The sequence below is a fragment of the Lutra lutra genome, chromosome 13 (genome assembly GCF_902655055.1).
Source record: "Lutra lutra chromosome 13, mLutLut1.2, whole genome shotgun sequence".
Lineage (NCBI taxonomy): Eukaryota > Metazoa > Chordata > Mammalia > Carnivora > Mustelidae > Lutra > Lutra lutra.
In genome coordinates, this window is record NC_062290.1 from 31,350,803 (window position 1) to 31,369,148 (window position 18,346).

General features: G+C 35.6%; 1 protein-coding gene across 1 annotated transcript in view; it reads right to left on the reverse strand.

The window, feature by feature from the left end:
- Window positions 1–4,271: 4,271 nt before the first annotated feature.
- Window positions 4,272–18,346, reverse strand: part of ZNF782 (zinc finger protein 782) — a 36,820-nt gene continuing 22,745 nt past the window's right edge. The window contains exons 4-5 of the mRNA XM_047699216.1: window positions 13,804–13,899; window positions 4,272–8,033 (exon numbers count right to left, since the gene is read on the reverse strand). Coding sequence (XP_047555172.1) covers window positions 6,184–8,033; window positions 13,804–13,899 — 1,946 coding nt within the window. The 3' untranslated portion in view covers window positions 4,272–6,183. The remainder of the gene's footprint in view (window positions 8,034–13,803; window positions 13,900–18,346) is intronic.

Sequence of the window (18,346 nt, forward strand, 5' to 3'; positions counted from 1 at the left end):
AATACATAGCTAAATAATATAAAAACATTGGAAAAATATGCCAAGGAGCAGGCTAAGCCACACTTAATTTAAAAAATTATATTCTTTCCACAACAATATAGAATAATATGAAAACAAATTACTTGTGTGTTCGATTGTTAGAAGCATCATTCAAGCACTCTTTTCTTTGCTAAACCTGTAAGGAGGGTGCTTTAGTCCTGATGGGAATAAGTTTCTCTTAGGAATATGGAAGGGCCGCTGAAAATTGACCTCAATGTCTCAAGTCCTTGTCAAAATTTTCTCTCAGCACAGAAGATGGGTTCTCAAACTGTGGCCTGAGTCATGCCCCCATGAACTCTGCACACGGGTAGAGGATCCTCTACTATTTGAAACGGTGTTTTTTTTTTTTAAGTTTTGACACACCTGTGACAAATAATGTGAAACCTCGTGGCTTTTGCCCATGATTAGAGCCAAGTCAGCTGCAGAGCTGAGTCTTCTTTTTTTTTTATGGCAGGCCCCATGTGATTCCATTATGCAAAAGAACTGAGGATACAGTTGTGTTAAAAGGCTTTATTAGTCACACATGAAATCACTTTCAATACAACAGGGAAACAACTTAGGGCAGCTGTGGTATCATATGCTGAAAGCATTTAGAGAATGTGTATGTGTGTTTGTGTTATTAGTACTATGCTCAAGTATGAGTTCTTTCTAGAATGTTCACACATCTTGTGTATATGCCTACTAATCTGGACTGTAGCAGAGAAACCAAGTGACAATACTTCAGCTTAGTTTTGGATTCTAAAAGCTTCTTTTTAAGAGAAGAAGAGAGAGAAGAAGAAGAAGGAGAGAGAATCTTACGGAGATGGTGGAGAGAGAAGAAGAGAAGAGAGGGAAAAAGAAGAAGAGAGAATCTTAGGGAGATGGTGGGGGTGGGATGTAGAGCCATTGAGGGAGGGGCTTTTTATATTTCTGTTCAGAAGCAATTGCCTGGGAACTAGACACTTAATGTTTGGATGAAGTCATGTCAGCAACTTAGCAGACCCCAAGGTTTCAAGCACTTCAGGAATGGTGTCATCAGATAGGGTTAGAAAAATTGATGCCATAATAATGTGAGGAACTCCCATCCAATCAAGGCTAAGCCTCCTTTAGGTCTAAATTATCCCAATGTTTTATTGTGGATTATAATCTTGCATTAAGCTTTTTAAAAGAACACATTCACTTTGATTTTTAGCATTAGTAAAATAATGGTAGTTATTATTTATTGCCCATTTGCTTTGTGCCAGTTTGGTTTAAGTGACTGACATAGATTCAGAAAATGCTCCCCAAATGGATTGTAGGTAATTACTATCATTGTGCACCTTCCACGAATGAGGAAATCAAGAAACTTAAAGAACTGACTTGCTCCAGGTCACAAAGCCAAACAGGAGGGGGAGGGGAATAAATATCCAATTAGTAAAGTCAATAAGCCACTTGGCACATGCTGGGTCTCCTAATATACATAATAAAGTTCAATTTTAGGATTTTTATTTTTAATTTTTATTTATTTATTTATTTATTTTAATTTTATGATTTTTTTTTTTAAAGATTTTATTTATTTATTTGTCAGAGAGAGAGAGAGAGCGAGCGAGCACAGGCAGACAGAGTGGCAGGCAGAGGCAGAGGCAGAGGGAGAAGCAGGCTCCCCATAGAACAAGAAGCCCGATGTGGGACTCGATCCCAGGACGCTGGGATCATGACCCGAGCCGAAGGCAGCGGCTTAACCAACTGAGCCACCCAGGCGTCCCTAATTTTATGATTTTTAAAATCAACTGTACTGACATGTAATTTATGTAATATAAAGTGTATGCATTTTTGTACATTTATTCAGCTTTGTAAACACTATCACAATCTAAATATAGAACCTTCCATCACACTAAACCATTCCATTGTTCCTCTATCTAGTGAATCCCAAACCCCACCCTAGGCAACCAATGATGTTTCCTATCCCTCTATATTAGAGGTCTTTTCTAGAATTTCATAGAAAAGAGATGATACAGATTCTTTTGGTTGGCTTCTTTTCCCAGCCTAATCTTATTGAGATTTATCAATGTTGATACATCCATTAGCAGTTTTTTCTATTACTGAGTGCTACTCCATTCTAATATCACTGTTTATACAATTTATCTGTTGATGGACATTTTGGTTCTTTCTAATTTGGAGCTACTGTGAATAAAAGTTCCTTGAACATCTTAATTCTCTAGAAAAACTTAAATTTTCTGGGTACATGGGGCGCCTGGGTGGCTCAGTGGGTTAAGCCGCTGCCTTCGGCTCAGGTCATGATCTCAGGGTCCTGGGATCGAGTCCCACATTGGGTTCTCTGCTCAGCGGAGATCCTGCTTCCCTCTCTTCTCTCTGCCTGCCTCTCCATCTACTTGTGATCTCTCTCTCTCAAATAAATAAATAAAATCTTAAAAAAAATTTTTTTTCTGGGTACAGTGTTTCCTCGGAGGCAAATTTCTAGAACTCAAATTGTTAGTTGTAGGTATGATATTGTTAACTTTATAAGGAACTATCAAAGGGATTTGTAATACTATCACATAATTTTAGTTTGCATTTCCTTGATGACTAAAGCTTGGGACACCTCTTTTAGTATTTATTGGGTATCTATGTATCTTCTTTTCTAAAATGCCTGTTTTAATTTTCTCCTGTTTTGCCCATTTTAACTAGGTTGTTTGTATTATTATTGCATTATAATTTTTTCCCATTATTAATATTCTTTACATATAGTGAATGCAAGTACTTTGTCAGATATAATTGTCAGATCTATTAGGGACATTTTCTCCTAATCTGTGCTTTTTCCATTTTCATAATAAAATCTTGAAAAGCACTTTAAAAATTCATAAACTTCAACTTATCTTTTTTGCTTTACTATTTGGTCTCAAAGTAAAATTACACTTTTGTCTGTTTTCTAACAAATCCTCTTCTGTTAGCTATTTTGATTAGGCTTATATTTCATTTTGAATGAAATATTTAATTATGATGTAAACATAAAGGTATATTTAAAATACACAATTATCCAATTATTTTATCACCATTTTTGGAAATAGTTATCCTTTCCCATCAAATTACACTGGAACATTTATCAAAAATCCATTGAAAATTTTCAGTTTTAGGTCAGGTAAGTAGAGAACAGGAAAAAGCATTTCTCCCATCCGTAAAAGAAAATAGCTAGGCAGAGTTTTAAGTTAGTAAGTTTTCTTGAATGCATCAGCTGAGATGGCAGTGTAAAAACTAACCCAGATTCTGGAGAGCTAGGTGGCTGCAGGGAGAAGCAAGGGCCTAAGCAGTTGCTTCATTGAGCCAGAGAAGGTCAGATATCATATAAAATGACTCTAATGGGGGGCACCTGGGTGGCTCAGTGGGTTAAGCCACTGCCTTCGGCTCAGGTCATGATCTCAGGGTCCTGGGATTGAGTCCCACATCGGGCTCTCTGCTCAGCAGGGAGCCTGCTTCCCTCTCTCTCTCTCTCTCTCTCTGCCTGCCTCTCTGTCTACTTGTGATCTCTCTCTGTCAAATAAATAAATAAAATCTTAAAAAAAATGACTCTAATGGAAAAGCTAGACAACATGCATGATTAGATAGGTTATTTCAGCAGAGAGATAGAAATTTTAATAAAATTTTAATGCTAGAAATAAAAAACACAGTATCATAAATGAAGAATGCCTTCAAAGGGCTCCTCAATATACTTGATACTGTTGAGAAAATAATCAGTGACATTGAAGATATGTGTATGTGTGTGTATGCTGAAATGTATTTTTTTTCACTTTATGTATTTTAATGTTCACAAGCTTATTTTACAAGTTTAGTCCTAGAAATATCTTCACATGAAATATCCCCCTACTTGCTTAACTGTATAATCATTTACTGTTTAATTTAATTTAATTAACAAATCTGTATTATTAGTTTCAGAGGTAGATTTTAGAGATTCATCAGTTCCATACAACACCCAGTGTACATTACTTCAAGTGCCCTCCTTAATACCCATCACCCAGTTGCCTCTTCCCTCCACCCACCTCCCTTCTAGCAACGCTGTTTTTCTATAGTTGAGTCTCTTATGGTTTGCCTCCCTCTTTGTTTTCTTATTTTATTTTTCCTTCCCTTCCCCAAGTTCATCTTTTTCATTTCTTAAATCCCACACGAGTGAAATCACCTGGTATTTGTCTTTCTCTGATTCTTTCACTTAGCATAATAATCCTCTAGTTCCATCCACATTGCCGCAAATGGCAAGATTGCTTTCTGTTTGATGGCTGAATAATATTCCATTGGGTATATATGTGCATGTGTGTACATGTGTGTGTGTGTAAACCACATCTTTATCCATTCATCTCTTGAAGGACATCTAGGCTCTTTCCATATTTTAGCATGGCGACCCTGAGGTAATACAAAAGTACACAGAAAACACTGTTTGGCTTCTTTGAAAACTGTTTAGTAACAATATCCTTCCCTAGATGCACATGTGAGAAAGCAGCAGGAGAAATGAAATGTAGTATGGGATTCTGTCCATTCAGATATTTCCTGTAAAAGACTTATTAATCTACATGTGGTAAAATGTAGCTGATGTCAGAACAGTTACTGAGCAAGGCGTACATAATTCTATTATAATGATGTTGGGTTCCAGTACACTTATAAATACCTGGTAAGTGGCATGCACATATACAAACACACATAGATAAAAAATAGAGGAATCAGAAAATATTCACATATATTCAATGCTGTTCAGTTTAAGCAACTTATTTTTTATTTCTTTTTAAAGCTTCTTATTCTAGTGAATGTATATTATCAATATTGTTATGTTTAACTGTTTTCATAATTCATATGTAACAATAGTTCTATGAAACAATTTCTAAGTAGATGCTATTACTTACCTTTCTCAAATTGATAGATTCTCCCCCTGTAACACATTCTGAGAAAGATTAAAATTTGACAACCTGTTGGAAAACTTTCATATGTTTACAATTCAATTACCAGATATTTGATATTATTTTTTGGTAAAGGATTTCCTACATATGTTGAAATGTTTAGTTTCTTCCACTGATATTTACCTGACTGATGAGGAGGAGTTGTGGATAAAAACTATGGTCATTCAGGATATTGTCAGGGGTTTCTCCTGTGTCAGGTTTCTGATATATGTTGAGTTCAGATATCCACAGAAATCATATTCATAGGCTTTATTAGTTGAGGGTTTGGTGAGTATATGTCAGTATAGAGTATACTCAAGCCTGTAGAAACTCAGTAACAAATTTATATCCTTGCTGCAAAAAGACTGGTTACATGGAGGAAAAAACTCCATTCCAGTCACTCTTTACCCTGTTTCCTTCCATCTTGTACTTTCCCATCTTCAGTGCATGAGCCCCATGGTTTCACTGGGAGAAATCTCCACTCCATTCTAATAAGGGACAGGAGAAAACATTAATTCGAGGAATGTATTAAATGAGACTGGTCATTGACACCCATATCCTACTAGCCAGAGGTTATTAATAGGACACCATTTGGATGACACTGGTTGAGAAATTTAGACTAGGTGTGGCATGAGGGAAAAGAGGAAATGGTTATTGGTGAACAATTAATAGCCATTATATGGCATATGGGGATTACTTCTGTGTAAGTCAAATTGAGGGCTGATTTATAATAGAAAAATTCCCCACATCCATTACCTCGTTTTTTGTTTGTGTTGAAATAGTGTGAGGTCTATAACCTTTACGCATTTTCTGTTGTACTGAGAAAGGTGGCTTTTGGCTAAAAGTTATCAAACACTTATTACATTCTCAGTTTTCTTATTGTATCATTTATCTGACGATGAGTAAATTTTGATAATTGACACAGAGTTTTCACATTTTATTATATTCCCAGAACTTTTCTGCAGTGTGAGTTTTCTGAGGATTGAGTACAGAGTATTTCTTATGTTCATTCTCTCTGTAATTTCATTTCTTTGGTGGGCGAGTTCTCTGATCCATAATGAGGACTGCATTTTGTATGAAAGACTGCCCATATAAAATATATTCCAAGAATTTCTCTCCTGTGTACGTTCTCTGATGTTTGTGAAGATTGGTATCTTGCAGAGGAACTTGCAGTAGTTTATTCTATTCACAGGGTTCTCTTTCTCTTTTATATTGTGAGATTTGATTTCTGGCTCAAAGTTTTTCCATATTCTTTATGTTCAGATGTTCAACTCCCTGTGTGGGCTTTCTGATGTTCTCTAAGGCTGGATTTCTGGCTGAAAGTTTTCCCACATTTATCACATTCATAGGGTTTCTCCCCTGTGTGAGTTCTCTGATGTACTCTGAGGTTTGATTTCTGGCTGAAAGCTTCTCCACAGTGATTACAATTATAGGGTTTCTCTCCTGTGTGAGTTCTCTGATGTTTTCTTAGGACTGACTTTTCACTGAAAGCTTTTCCACATTCATTACATTCATAGGGTTTCTCCCCTGTGTGAGTTCTCTGATGTCCTCTGAGATTTGATTTTTGCCTGAAAGTTTTTCCACACTCATCACATTTATAGGGTTTCTCCCCAGTGTGAGTTCTGTGATGCACTCTAAGGTTTGATTTCTGGCTGAAAGCTTCCCCACAATGATTACATTTATAGGGTTTCTCCCCTGTGTGAATTCTATGATGTCCTCTGAGTTGTGATTTCTGACCAAAAGCTTTCCCACACTGATTGCATTTATAGGGCTTCTCCCCTGTGTGAGTTCTATGATGTTTTCTTAGACCTGACTTCAGTTTGAAAGCTTTCCCACATTCATCACATTTATAGGGTCTTTCCCCTGTGTGAGTTCTCCGATGATTTCTTAGGCCTGACATGTGGCTGAATGCTTTTCCACATTCATTACATTCAAAGGGTTTCTCCCCTGTGTGAGTTCTCTGATGTACTATGAGGATTGACTTATAGTTGAAAGACTTCCCACATTCATTACACTCATAGGGTTTCTCCCCTGTGTGAGTTCTCTGATGTATTCTTAGACCTGACTTTGCACTGAAAGACTTCTCACAACCATCACATTTATAGGGTTTCTCTCCTGTGTGAGTTCTTTGATGTTTTCTTAGGCGTGATTTCTCACTGAAAGCTTTCCCACATGCATGACATTCGTAGGTTTTATCCCCTGTGTGACTTTCCAGAGGTTGAATCAGGAATGAATTCATAGTACAGGGTTTTCCACATTCATTACATTCATAGGGTTTCAGTGTTATGTGAGTTCTCTGATGTATGTTGAAAGCTGACTGGCAACCTAATGTCTCTGTACATGTGTCATAATCAGCGGATTTGTCTGTTGTGTGAGTTCTCTGATGCACTGGGGGGGCTGGATTATGGATGAAATTCTTTCCATATTCATAGGGTTTCACTCCTATATGAATTTTCTGATGTTCTCTGTGTGATTTTTGGCTGAAAGGTTTCCCTTCTGTCTCAGTTCTTTGCATGATCCTACTGAAATTATTTCTGTTTTGGGCACATTCATATTCATTAAATTCGCAATGACTCTTCTCTTCTGGATTATGGCTATGAGAGACTATAAAAGTTGATTTATTACATTGTTTTACCCCAAATTTACTGAATTTATAAGATTTCACTATTGGGTGGATACTTTCAGAAGCAGTGAGAGCAGTCTGTTCAAGGAAAGCTTTTCCACATTCGTTGTACTCAGAAGCTTGCTGCAAAGTCTGAATTGCCTGATGCTGAATGACTTTCTCTTTATGACTGAAGGATTTCACATTTTTACTATAGATAAGTGATTTCTCGCTAGTATTAGTTCTGCCCTCCTTAATACTAAGAAGCCATTTCTCAGTAAGCTCATGAGCCTTCTTTCTTGAATATTGATAGTGTGGGGCCAATGAGCTGAGATGCAGGTAGGTAGGCCCTGTAGTATCAAATTTATAGGGCATTGTTCTTGCAGGTAAAATGTTTATGTCCAGATTACATGGTTCTGCTGTAGTCAATGATTTGTTGGTGAACAAAACTTGCCACAAATATTTGCCTTGGTTTTCTAGGCTTTTCTCTGAATGTTGATTAGGTTGGGAGTCTTCTAAAAAATGAGAAAATTAAAAATACTTTAAGATATTTAACACACTTCTTATGGAATGGGACTTATAGATATAAGCCCTATTATGTATTTGATACCTCAGTTTCTGGCTCAGGTTAATAAAGTAATTTCAAGTGTATATTCTTTTTTTTTGAAAAACAAAACAAAACAAAAACAAACAAAACAAAAAAACCCAAAAAACAAAAAATGAAAAAACTTTTTTAGTGGGAAGAAACTAGAAATAAATATACATATGATTTGGCATCTTAAAGTATAGTTTTCAAAATTGGTTAAAGAAGAAGATATAAAGGAAAGGAACAATTAAGAATGTAGAATATATTTGAGAGAATTGGCTCTTGGGAACAGAAAAGACAGGAAAAAAGTAGTAAATGAGATGAATTCAACAAAGATTATGAAACTAAGTAGATTAAAAGGCTTTCAATGGATTTACCGGAGATAGAATTTGCATTAGGGAAAAATATGAGTCTAGATTCTTAGTCAAATATAGATTAAAACGGTAGCATAATCATTAGAATATATGATTACATCTGGAGCTCCATTTTTTCTAGTCTACACAACAACACTAAGTTTATAATGGGACCAACTTCCTCATGGTGAAAAAAAAAATTATTTGCCATGCTTTAATTCTCTCTGTGGTATTATTCACAGAAAAAGTGTATCAGTAGAAGTAAAAACAAAATGATGGGACTTAAAGTAATTTTTCCACCTATAATGGAGTCACTGGTCTATCCTGGTTCTGGTACCTTGGTATTATTGTTAAATAGTGACTATCTCTTGGTCATCAAACCTCAACTTTTCTCTTTTCAACTTGCTCATTATTTTCCCCAAACTAGTCCTGCTTGCCCAATCTTTGATTCTGTTTTCCAACATAGCTAGGTTTTTTTTTTTTTTTTTTTTTTTGACTGTGAGAACCTTAAGTAAGGATCATGCTTCAAACTGGCCCTAAAAACTACAAGTATCCTTTGTAATTATTCACCATAAGTTTCTTATGCATACTTGACTGTTATTGCCCTTTTACTATCCACACTCCTAGCAAAAACATCAGGCCTATCCTAAAAATATTAGAAAGCCTTGAATACATTACCCTAGGCACCAAGGGATGAAAGATTTAAGTGATTCAGGGAAAATGTCACATTAACTACATGTTCATTGTGTGTTTTACTACCATTCCACCCGTCCATAGTATTTTCTGCTCTAATCCTGTTATTGGTCCCCATTAAATGGTTCTTTTCCAGCAGTAACTTTATATGCACACTCTTTCCCTAAACTGACTTCCAATTTAGTATTAGAACTATACAGAATCTAGATGCCTTTCAGGTACAGCAAAGCTATCTTCATTAAACTTAACAACAGAAAGACTTCTAATATCTTCTTACAAATTTAAGCAATATTTACTTTAAAATCTGAAAGAAGTACCATTCTGCCTGTATCATTATTTTAACAAGGGGTATACAGAGAGTGCCCATATTTGTGACTCATGATTTTTTTTTTTTTTAGATTTTATTCATTTATTCGACAGAGAGAAATCACAAGTAAGTAGAGAGGCAGGCAGAGAGAGAGGGAGAAGCAGGCACCACGCTGAGCAGAGAGCCCGATATGGGGTCAATCCCAGGACCCTGAGATCATGACCTGAGCCAAAGGCAGAGGCTTAACCCACTGAGCCACCCAAGCACCCTGTGACTCATGACTTTTAAAGTAAATTATCAGGGGCGCCTGGGTGGCTCAGTGGGTTAAGCCGCTGCCTTCAGCTCAGGTCATGATCCCAGGTCCTGGGTTCGAGCCCCGCATCGGGCTTTCTGCTCAGCAGGGAGCCTGCTTCCTCCTCTCTCTCTGCCTGCCTCTCTGCTTACTTGTGATTTCTCTCTGTCAAATAAATAAATAAAATCTTTAAAAAAAAAATAAAGTAAATTATCACAACCCAAATCAGGATTCATTTTTTTTTTTTTTTTTAGGATTCATTTTAAAATTGATGGCATGTCCATAGTTAAATGGGCAGCAATTTTCTCTTTCTTGGTTGTATTTAAAATACTGGGTCCATCTTTTAATCAACAGTACCTTATATGATATGAAATATTTTTTATGCAGCTTTGCTCACTTTTCCAAAATGAAGCCCTCACTATGGTACGCTTTGCATCCTTCTGTAGTATGTCAGTGGTCCATAAAAATCAGTGTGCTCAGAATTACCTAGGGAGTTTATAGAAGGGCTCAGATCTATTGCTGACTTAGCCTGAGTATTCAAAAAATCCTAGAAATTTGACTTGGGCATTGCATTATGAATAGTGTCTTCTGAATGAATCAGTATGAAACAGTTATCTCCACCTCATTTTGGAATCAATCTACAATGTTATTAAAAATATTTATCATATAATACATATCAAAGTAGAAGAATGAAACAGACAATTCTTTTGGTGGGGGGGATCATAATCCAGGTGAGAAAAGGAGCTCATCTCATTCACTAACTTGACAAATCCATCACATGATTTAAGAGTTTACAAAAGAAATGAAGTATAGGCTAAAATATTCCAAGATTATATTACACAAGTAGGAATCTGTCCCCTAACTTATAATGAGTAAGAGTGCTTTCTTTCCTTTTTCTGGCTGAGGTTAGCTATGTAATTTACTTTTATTCCAAGGATTACCTTTGCTATATAATTGATACCATTATAGTTTGTATTACATTTTTTTACTTTACTTAAGCTTTCTTTTACAACTTTCTTTCTTGTTAAAAAAAAGTACACTTGAGGGGCGCCTGAGTGGCTCAGTAGGTTGAAGCCTCTGCCTTCGGTTCAGGTCATGGTCTCAGGGTCCTGGGATTGAACCCTGCATCAGGCTCTCTGCTCAGCGGGGAAACTCCTTCCTCCTCTCTCTCTGCCTGCCTCTCTGCCTACTTGTAATCTCTATCACATAAATAAATAATAAAAATCTAAAAAAAAAAAAAGTACAATTGACCGTGTGTTTCAAGGGTCAACTGGCCAAGGGGTGCTGACCGCTCCCCATGCAGCTGGAAATCTGTGTATAACTTCTGATTTCCCCAAAAACTTAACTACTAACAGCTTACTGTTGACCAGAAGCCTTACCAATAAGATAAACACAGTTACATATTTTGTAACTTACATGTATTATGTATGCTGTATTTTTACAATAAAGTAAGCTAGAGAAAAGAAAATATTATTAAGAAAATAAAAGAAAATACATCTACAGTACTTTATTGCATTTATTGAAAAAAATCCAAGTATAGGTAGATCTGTATAGTTCAAACCTGTGCTGTTCAAGTGTCAACTGTATATGAGATGAAAAATTCTGCACTGCTTTATCTACAGTTCAAAAGTTCTAATAAGACATGTTTTTTTTTTTAAGATTTTATTTATTTGACAGAGAGAGATCACAAGTAGGCAGAGAGGCAAGCACAGAGAGACAGAGAGAGAGAGAGGTAGGAGGAAGCAGGCTCCCTTCCAGCAGAGAGCCTGATGCGGGACTTGATCCCAGGACCCTGAGATCATGACCTTAGCTGAAGGCAGAGGCTTAACTATGGGCCACCCAGACAGCCCAAGACATGTTTTTTTAATAAAAACTTCTGGATATTGTATAATTTTGATGAAATAGGTTTTTGAAAGATATATATTTATCACTGATTTTAAGATAGACGGATTTTAACTTTTCTCATATTGTTTGCAATTAGTGTTACTGAACGATAGTATCTCTGCTTTTTAAAATTTATTGACGTTTGTCTAAAATACTTTACATTTTCTCAGTGTTCCAAGGCCATTTAAAAGGAGGTTTATTTTTTGTTTTCAAAATAGAGTTTTGAAAGACACTTAATAGATTTTTTTTTATAAAATATGCTAGATAATGTCTAGACCAGAGATTGGGAAACTTTCTTTGTAAAAGGCCAGAGAGTAAATGTTTTGGGCTTTGCTGGTCATGCAGTCTCTATTGCAATTATAGTTGACCCTTGAACAATGTGGAGATTAGGGGTGCCAACCCCCAAAGCAATTAAAAATATGCAATTTTTGACTCACCAAAAACTTAACTATTAGAAGCCTGCTGTTGACTAGAAACTATACCAATGACATAAAGCTGATGAACACATTTTGTATATTACATGTATTATATACTGTATTGTTACAATAAAGTTAACTACAGAAAAGAAAATTATAAGAAAGAGAAAATACATTTACATGTGCTGTATTGAAAAAAATCCACATAGAAGAGAACCTGAGCAGTTAAAGCCTATGTTGTTTCTGTAGTTCAAACTGAAGTTACTCAACTCTGCCTTGTAGTGCAAATACATGAACAAATGGACATGGCTGTGTATTCCAATAATTGTTCCTTTACCAGAAAAAGCAGCAGGCAGGATTTGACTTAGGAATAGTTTTCTGAGCCATATTCTAGATCCCACTGAGTCTGGTATGAAAGAGGGGCATATTAAGGTCTATTATATCTAATGTATGCCTACTTATCCTTATAACTCTTGCCAGATTTTGTTTTATGAATCCTGATAATTTGGCACATAATACTGAAAACTTCAATGTCCTTTAAAACTTTTTTAGCTTTATCAAAATATCAAATTTTCTTATCTGTTTTTGACATGAACTGATTCTTAAGTATCAGGTAAATAAATATTGAGTTTAAAATGCTTTTGGCTTAACAATTTATGGCTATATTTCAAACTATATATATTACTTTTTAGGCATATCTCTTTGATACAATTTGATGGGATTTTATCTTAATAGATTTTAATTCATTTTCATTAGTTGATATGGCAGGTATGTTTACCTTACTGTATATTATGTAGTGTATTTGCATAGCTTTTGTGCAAAATGTTTAACACAGCAGGCCTGAGACTGTTACCCTTAGATGGTTGGCTTGGAAGATTAGCCCTTGCCTGGCATCTACGAACTTAGATTTTGAGATGGTTCCCAAGAACCTAGTCTCTAATGAACTTTCCAGGTAGACAACATTCACTGCTGGGGGTCTTGGAAGCTTGCACTTGGTTTCCTCTGGACTTTGTCCCTTTTCTTTTTGCTGATTTTGCTTTGTACCAATCATTTCATGTTATAAATCTTAGCTGTTAAGTATGACTATATGCTAAGTAGCAAAAAGAACCAATGAATGCGGTATGTGGTAGCTGTCTTGAGGACTTGCTCTCTCTTTCTTTTTTTTAATTTGAAGTATAGTTGACACATAATATTATTGGGGACTCTGTATAGCTTTTAAAGAAACTTTTCTATTAATAGGTCTGTTATCTTTGTTCTATTAAACATATTTAACTTCTAATAATTAGGAAGGCTGCGGTTTGTTCCAGTAGTTATCCTTTCCAATAATATTATGTAATTTCTTAATTATCTATATATTTAGATGACAACTAGTAACTCATTATTATATGGTGAAAAAATTATGGTTCCTTTCTCTTTTCTAATCTGCTGATTCTCAATTTTAGTAGTTTTATTAATTTTTCTTAGTTTTTATGTTTTTACTGTTAAGAATATGGAATTCATTATTTAACTTTTCAGCTTTCCATCTTTTAAGATGAGAACATCAACATGCTTACAACCCACTCCTTGTGTTAACTGCCCCCCCCCATTTTATTAGATCTATTATTTTGTAATTTAAAAAGACTCTAAAAGGACAGTGCTGAAAAACATTTTAAACGGCTCACTTCCAGCTGATTGCTTTGGTTTTATTATTTTTTTAGCTGATCACTTTGGATCTAATTTTCTTGGATGCCTTCTGCCAGTATTCAATAACTTACCTGGAGAGCTTTTTCTTAGAAATTCTTTCTTTAATAACCATGGATCCTCTCCTTGTTCCAATGTGAAGATCAGTTCTGGCTTTGCAAAGCAGTACCCTGTAAATGGGAAATAATTTAGCACTTCAGTTTAGCTGCATAGGTTTCACTGTTTATGAATGTGAAAGAAGGTATAGTTTCAAAAGTGGCACATTTAGGGTGCTCACTACAACTTTTCTGGGAGGGGAATGATCACAAAAAATATTTTCTAATGCTTATAAAGCACCAATCTTCTTAACCCCCTAAATCACAAGCCTAAGTAATGTTAAATTCCAAAATGCTCAGTGTCTATGTTTTAAAGAAGAGAGTTTAGAAGGACTTTCCAAACTGGCCATAATAGAGTAAAAGGAACTGATTTACTTCTCCATACCACATATCTAAAAAAGTGTACAAACTATATAAAATGGCTTTTAGACTTTAGACACCAGGCGGTGCAGACAGAAATACCTGAAATGGGAAAACAAATGATGTGAGTCCAAGGATTATCACGTGTTGACACAAAATGAACATAAACTTTAAAAAATTTTAAAGAGGGGCGCCTGGGTGGCTCAGTAGGTTAAGCCTCTGTCTTCGGCTCAGGTCATGATCTCATGTGCTTGGGGCAGAAAAAGAGACCATGCTTTGAGGTTTTGCCGAGTCATTTTGGTCTTAGTAAATGTTAAAGCCCAGGAGCAGGGCCCACATACATTAAAAGTTGAAAATTTCCCTTATCACACAGCTTACTGCCAAGAGTTTAACCTAGAACAAAAGAACCAAAAAAGCCTAGCTGACTCATTAAGTTGAAGAAACATAAATGAATCATGACAACCAGAATTGTTAAGGATGAAATACTAGAGAAGAAAAAGCTGTACTGATATGGAGTCTTAGAGATTTGCAAAAGAGTCTCCTAAGTACTAACTTGTGCAAGTATGGAAGAAAAATACTCAAGGATGGGGAAAGATCAGTGAAAAAGAATAGGCTGAAAAAATTATCAAAGTATACATAGATGTAGGAAGCTTCTGTTGCCACCAGGGTAGAAAAATCTACTTCATGGCCAACTGGGAAGAATACCAGGATGTTTATTGCTTAACAGAAGAGCCAATGAGTCCTAAAGCAAGCTCTGAATCTAATAAAACACAGCTTAATGCAATCCCTGAAATAATCAAATTAATTCCAAGTAACTTAACTACATACCAGGAAAGGCCTCAAAAGATTTAAAATACAAAAAAAAAAACAAAAACAAAAACCCCAAAACATAACTAGTAGCTAACAATATATTATCAGTGCTCCATAAGATAAATGTACTTTTGATCCCCTTTATCAATTTCATCCCTCCCCCACCCACCTCCCCTCTGACAACCACTAGTTTGTTGTCTGAATTTAAGAGTTTGCTTTTTTGTTTGCCCTTTTTTGGGGGGGGGGGGGTCTTTTCTTTTGTTTTGTTTCTTAAATTCCAAAATGAATGAAATCATATGATAATTGTCTTTATCTGATTGACTTATTTCACTCAACATTATACCCTCTAGGTCCATCCATGTATTGCAAATGGCAAGAACTCATTTGATGAAGAAAAAAAAATCTTCCTCTCCCACTTCCCCTGCTTGTGTTCCCCCTCTCTCTGTCAAATAAATAAATAAAATCTAAAAAATAAAATAAAAAGAAATTTTTTATTTTAGAATGTCTTTAAATTCACAGGAAAACTGCAAGGATAGGAAGGAAAATTCCTAAATATGCTGTACCCAATTTACCCTACTGTTATCATTCCTAGATTTGTCACAACTAATAATATAATGTTGACAATTATTAAATAAAATCCATACTTTGATATTTATTTTTCCCCTTTAATCTCGTTTTTCTGTTCCATAGTTCCATCCAGGATACAACATTATATCTAGTTATCATGTCTCCTTAGACTCCTCTAGATTATGAGTGACTTGCCCTGGTTTTGATAACCTTGACATTTAGAAGATGTTGCAGAAAGTCCTTTAGTATGGGATACTTGTCTGATATGTTTTGAGGATAAAAATGGAATTTGTGTTTTGGGGATAAAGACCACAGAGGCAATGACACTGTATTCTTATCCCATCTTATGCTATCAACATGACACTATTTTCTTTTCATTCAACTTTTTATTTAAATTCTAGTTAGTTAATATACAGTTAACTATGTTAACTATGCGAATACTACTTTCAGGAGTAGAATTCAGTGGTTTATCACACACAACACGCATCACCCATTTAGCCCATTCTCCACACACCTCCATCAACCCTCAGTTTGAGCTCTATCGTTGAGTCTCTTATAGTTTGCTTCCTTCTTTTCCCTTGTCCCATATGTTCATGTTTTGTTTCTTAAATTCCACATATGAGTGAAATCATATGGTATTTTTCTTTCTCTAATTGACTTATTTTGCTTAGCATAACACACTATAGTTTCATCAATGTCACTGAAAATGGAAAGATTTCATTGTTTTTGATGGATGAGTAATATTCCACCCCCCGACCCCCAATCCTACATCTTCCTTATCATCCGTTGATGGACAAATGGGCTCTTTCTGTATTTTGGCTATTGTGGACATTGCTGATATAAACATTGGGGTGGATGTGCCCCTCTGAATCACTATGTTTGTATACTTTGGGTAAAAACCTAGTACCGCAATTGCTGAGTCAGCGTAGTTCTATTTTTAACTTTCTGAGGACCCTCCATACTGTTTTCCAGATTGGCTGGACCAGTTTGTATTCCCACCAACAGTGCAAAAGGGTTTCCCTTTCTCCATATCCTTGCCAGCATCCATTCTTTCCTGAGTTGTTAATTTTAGCCATTCTGACTGGTGAGATACTATCCCATTGTGGTTTTGATTTGTATTTGAACATTTTTTTTATGTGTCTGTTAGCCATTTGTATGTCTTCTTGGAGAATGTCTATTCATGTATTCTTCCCATTTTTTTGACTTGATTTTTAATTTTTTGGGTGTTGAGTTTGGTAAGTTCTTTTTAGATTTTGGATACTAGCCCTTTATCTGATATGTCATTTGCAAATACCTTCTTCCATTCCATAGGATGCCTTTTAGTTTGTTTGCTTTGTTGTGCAGAAGATTTTGTCTTGATGAACTCCCAATAGTTCATTTTTGCTTTTGTTGTCCTTGCCTCTGGAGACATGTCTAGCAAGAACTTGCTGTGGCTGAGGTCAAAGAGGTTGATACCTGTATTCTTTTCTAGGATTTTGATGGATTCCTGTTTCACATTTAGGTCTTTTGTCCACTTTGAATTTATTTTTGTGTATGGTGTAAGAAAGTGGTCCAGTTTCATTCTTCTGCATCTATTTTCCCAATACCATTTGTTTTCCCAATACCATTTGTTGACGAGACTGTCTTTTTCCCATTGGATATTCTTACCTCTTTGTTGAACATTAACATTGTTTGACCATGTAGTTGCAGACTCATTTCTGGATTTGCTGTCTGTTCTATTGATCTATGTGTCTATTTTTTTTTTCTGCCTGTACCATACTATTTTGATTATTACAGTTTTGTGTAGTATAACATGAAATCTGGAATTGTGATACCTCCAGTTTTGTTCTGCTTTTTCAACATTGTGTTGGCTATCTGGTGGTTTTTGTGGTTCCATATAAATTTCAGAATTGTTTCTTCTGGATCTGTGAAAAATACTGGTGGTTATTTTGGTAGGGATTGCAATGAATGTGTATACTGCTTTAGGTAGTATAGATGTTTTAAAAACATTTGGTCTTCCAATCCATTAGCATGGAATGTTTTCCCATTTCTTTGTGTATTCCTCAATTTCTTTCATAAATATTCTGTAGTTTTCATAGCACAATTATTTTACTGCTTTGGTTAGATATGTACCTTTGAGTTTTTGGTACCACTATAAATGGGATTGACTCCTTTCTGCTGCTTCATTGTTGATGTATAGAAATGCAACAGACTTCTGTGTGTTGACTTTATAGACTGCGTCCTTGCTGAATTCCTGTGTAAGTTTTAGCAATTTTTTGGTGGAGTCCTTTGGGATTTTTACATAGAGAATCATGATGTCTGCAAAGATTGAAAGTTTGACTTCTGTGCTCATCTGAATGCCTCTTATTTCTTTTTGTTTTCTGATTGCTGAAGCTAGGACTTCTAGTAATATGTTGAACAACAGTAGCGAAAGTGGACATACCAGTCGTGTTCCTAACCTTAGGGTAAAAGCTCTGTTTTTCCCCACTGAGGATATTAGTTGTAAGTCTTTTGTATAAGGACTTTATGATGCTGAGGTATGTTCCTTCTCTCCCCACTTCTCTGAGGTGTTTTTTTTTTTTTTATCAAAAAGGATGCAGTATTTTGTCAAATGCCTTTCTGCACTGAGAGGGTCACATGGTTCTTATCCTTTGTTTTGTTAATGTATTATATCATGTTAATCGACTTCTGTCTGTTGAACCACCCTTGTAGCCCAGGAATAAATCCCACTTGATCTTGGTGAATAATCCTATTAATATACTGTTGGACCCTATTGGCTGGTATCTTTTGGAGAATTTTTTTTTTT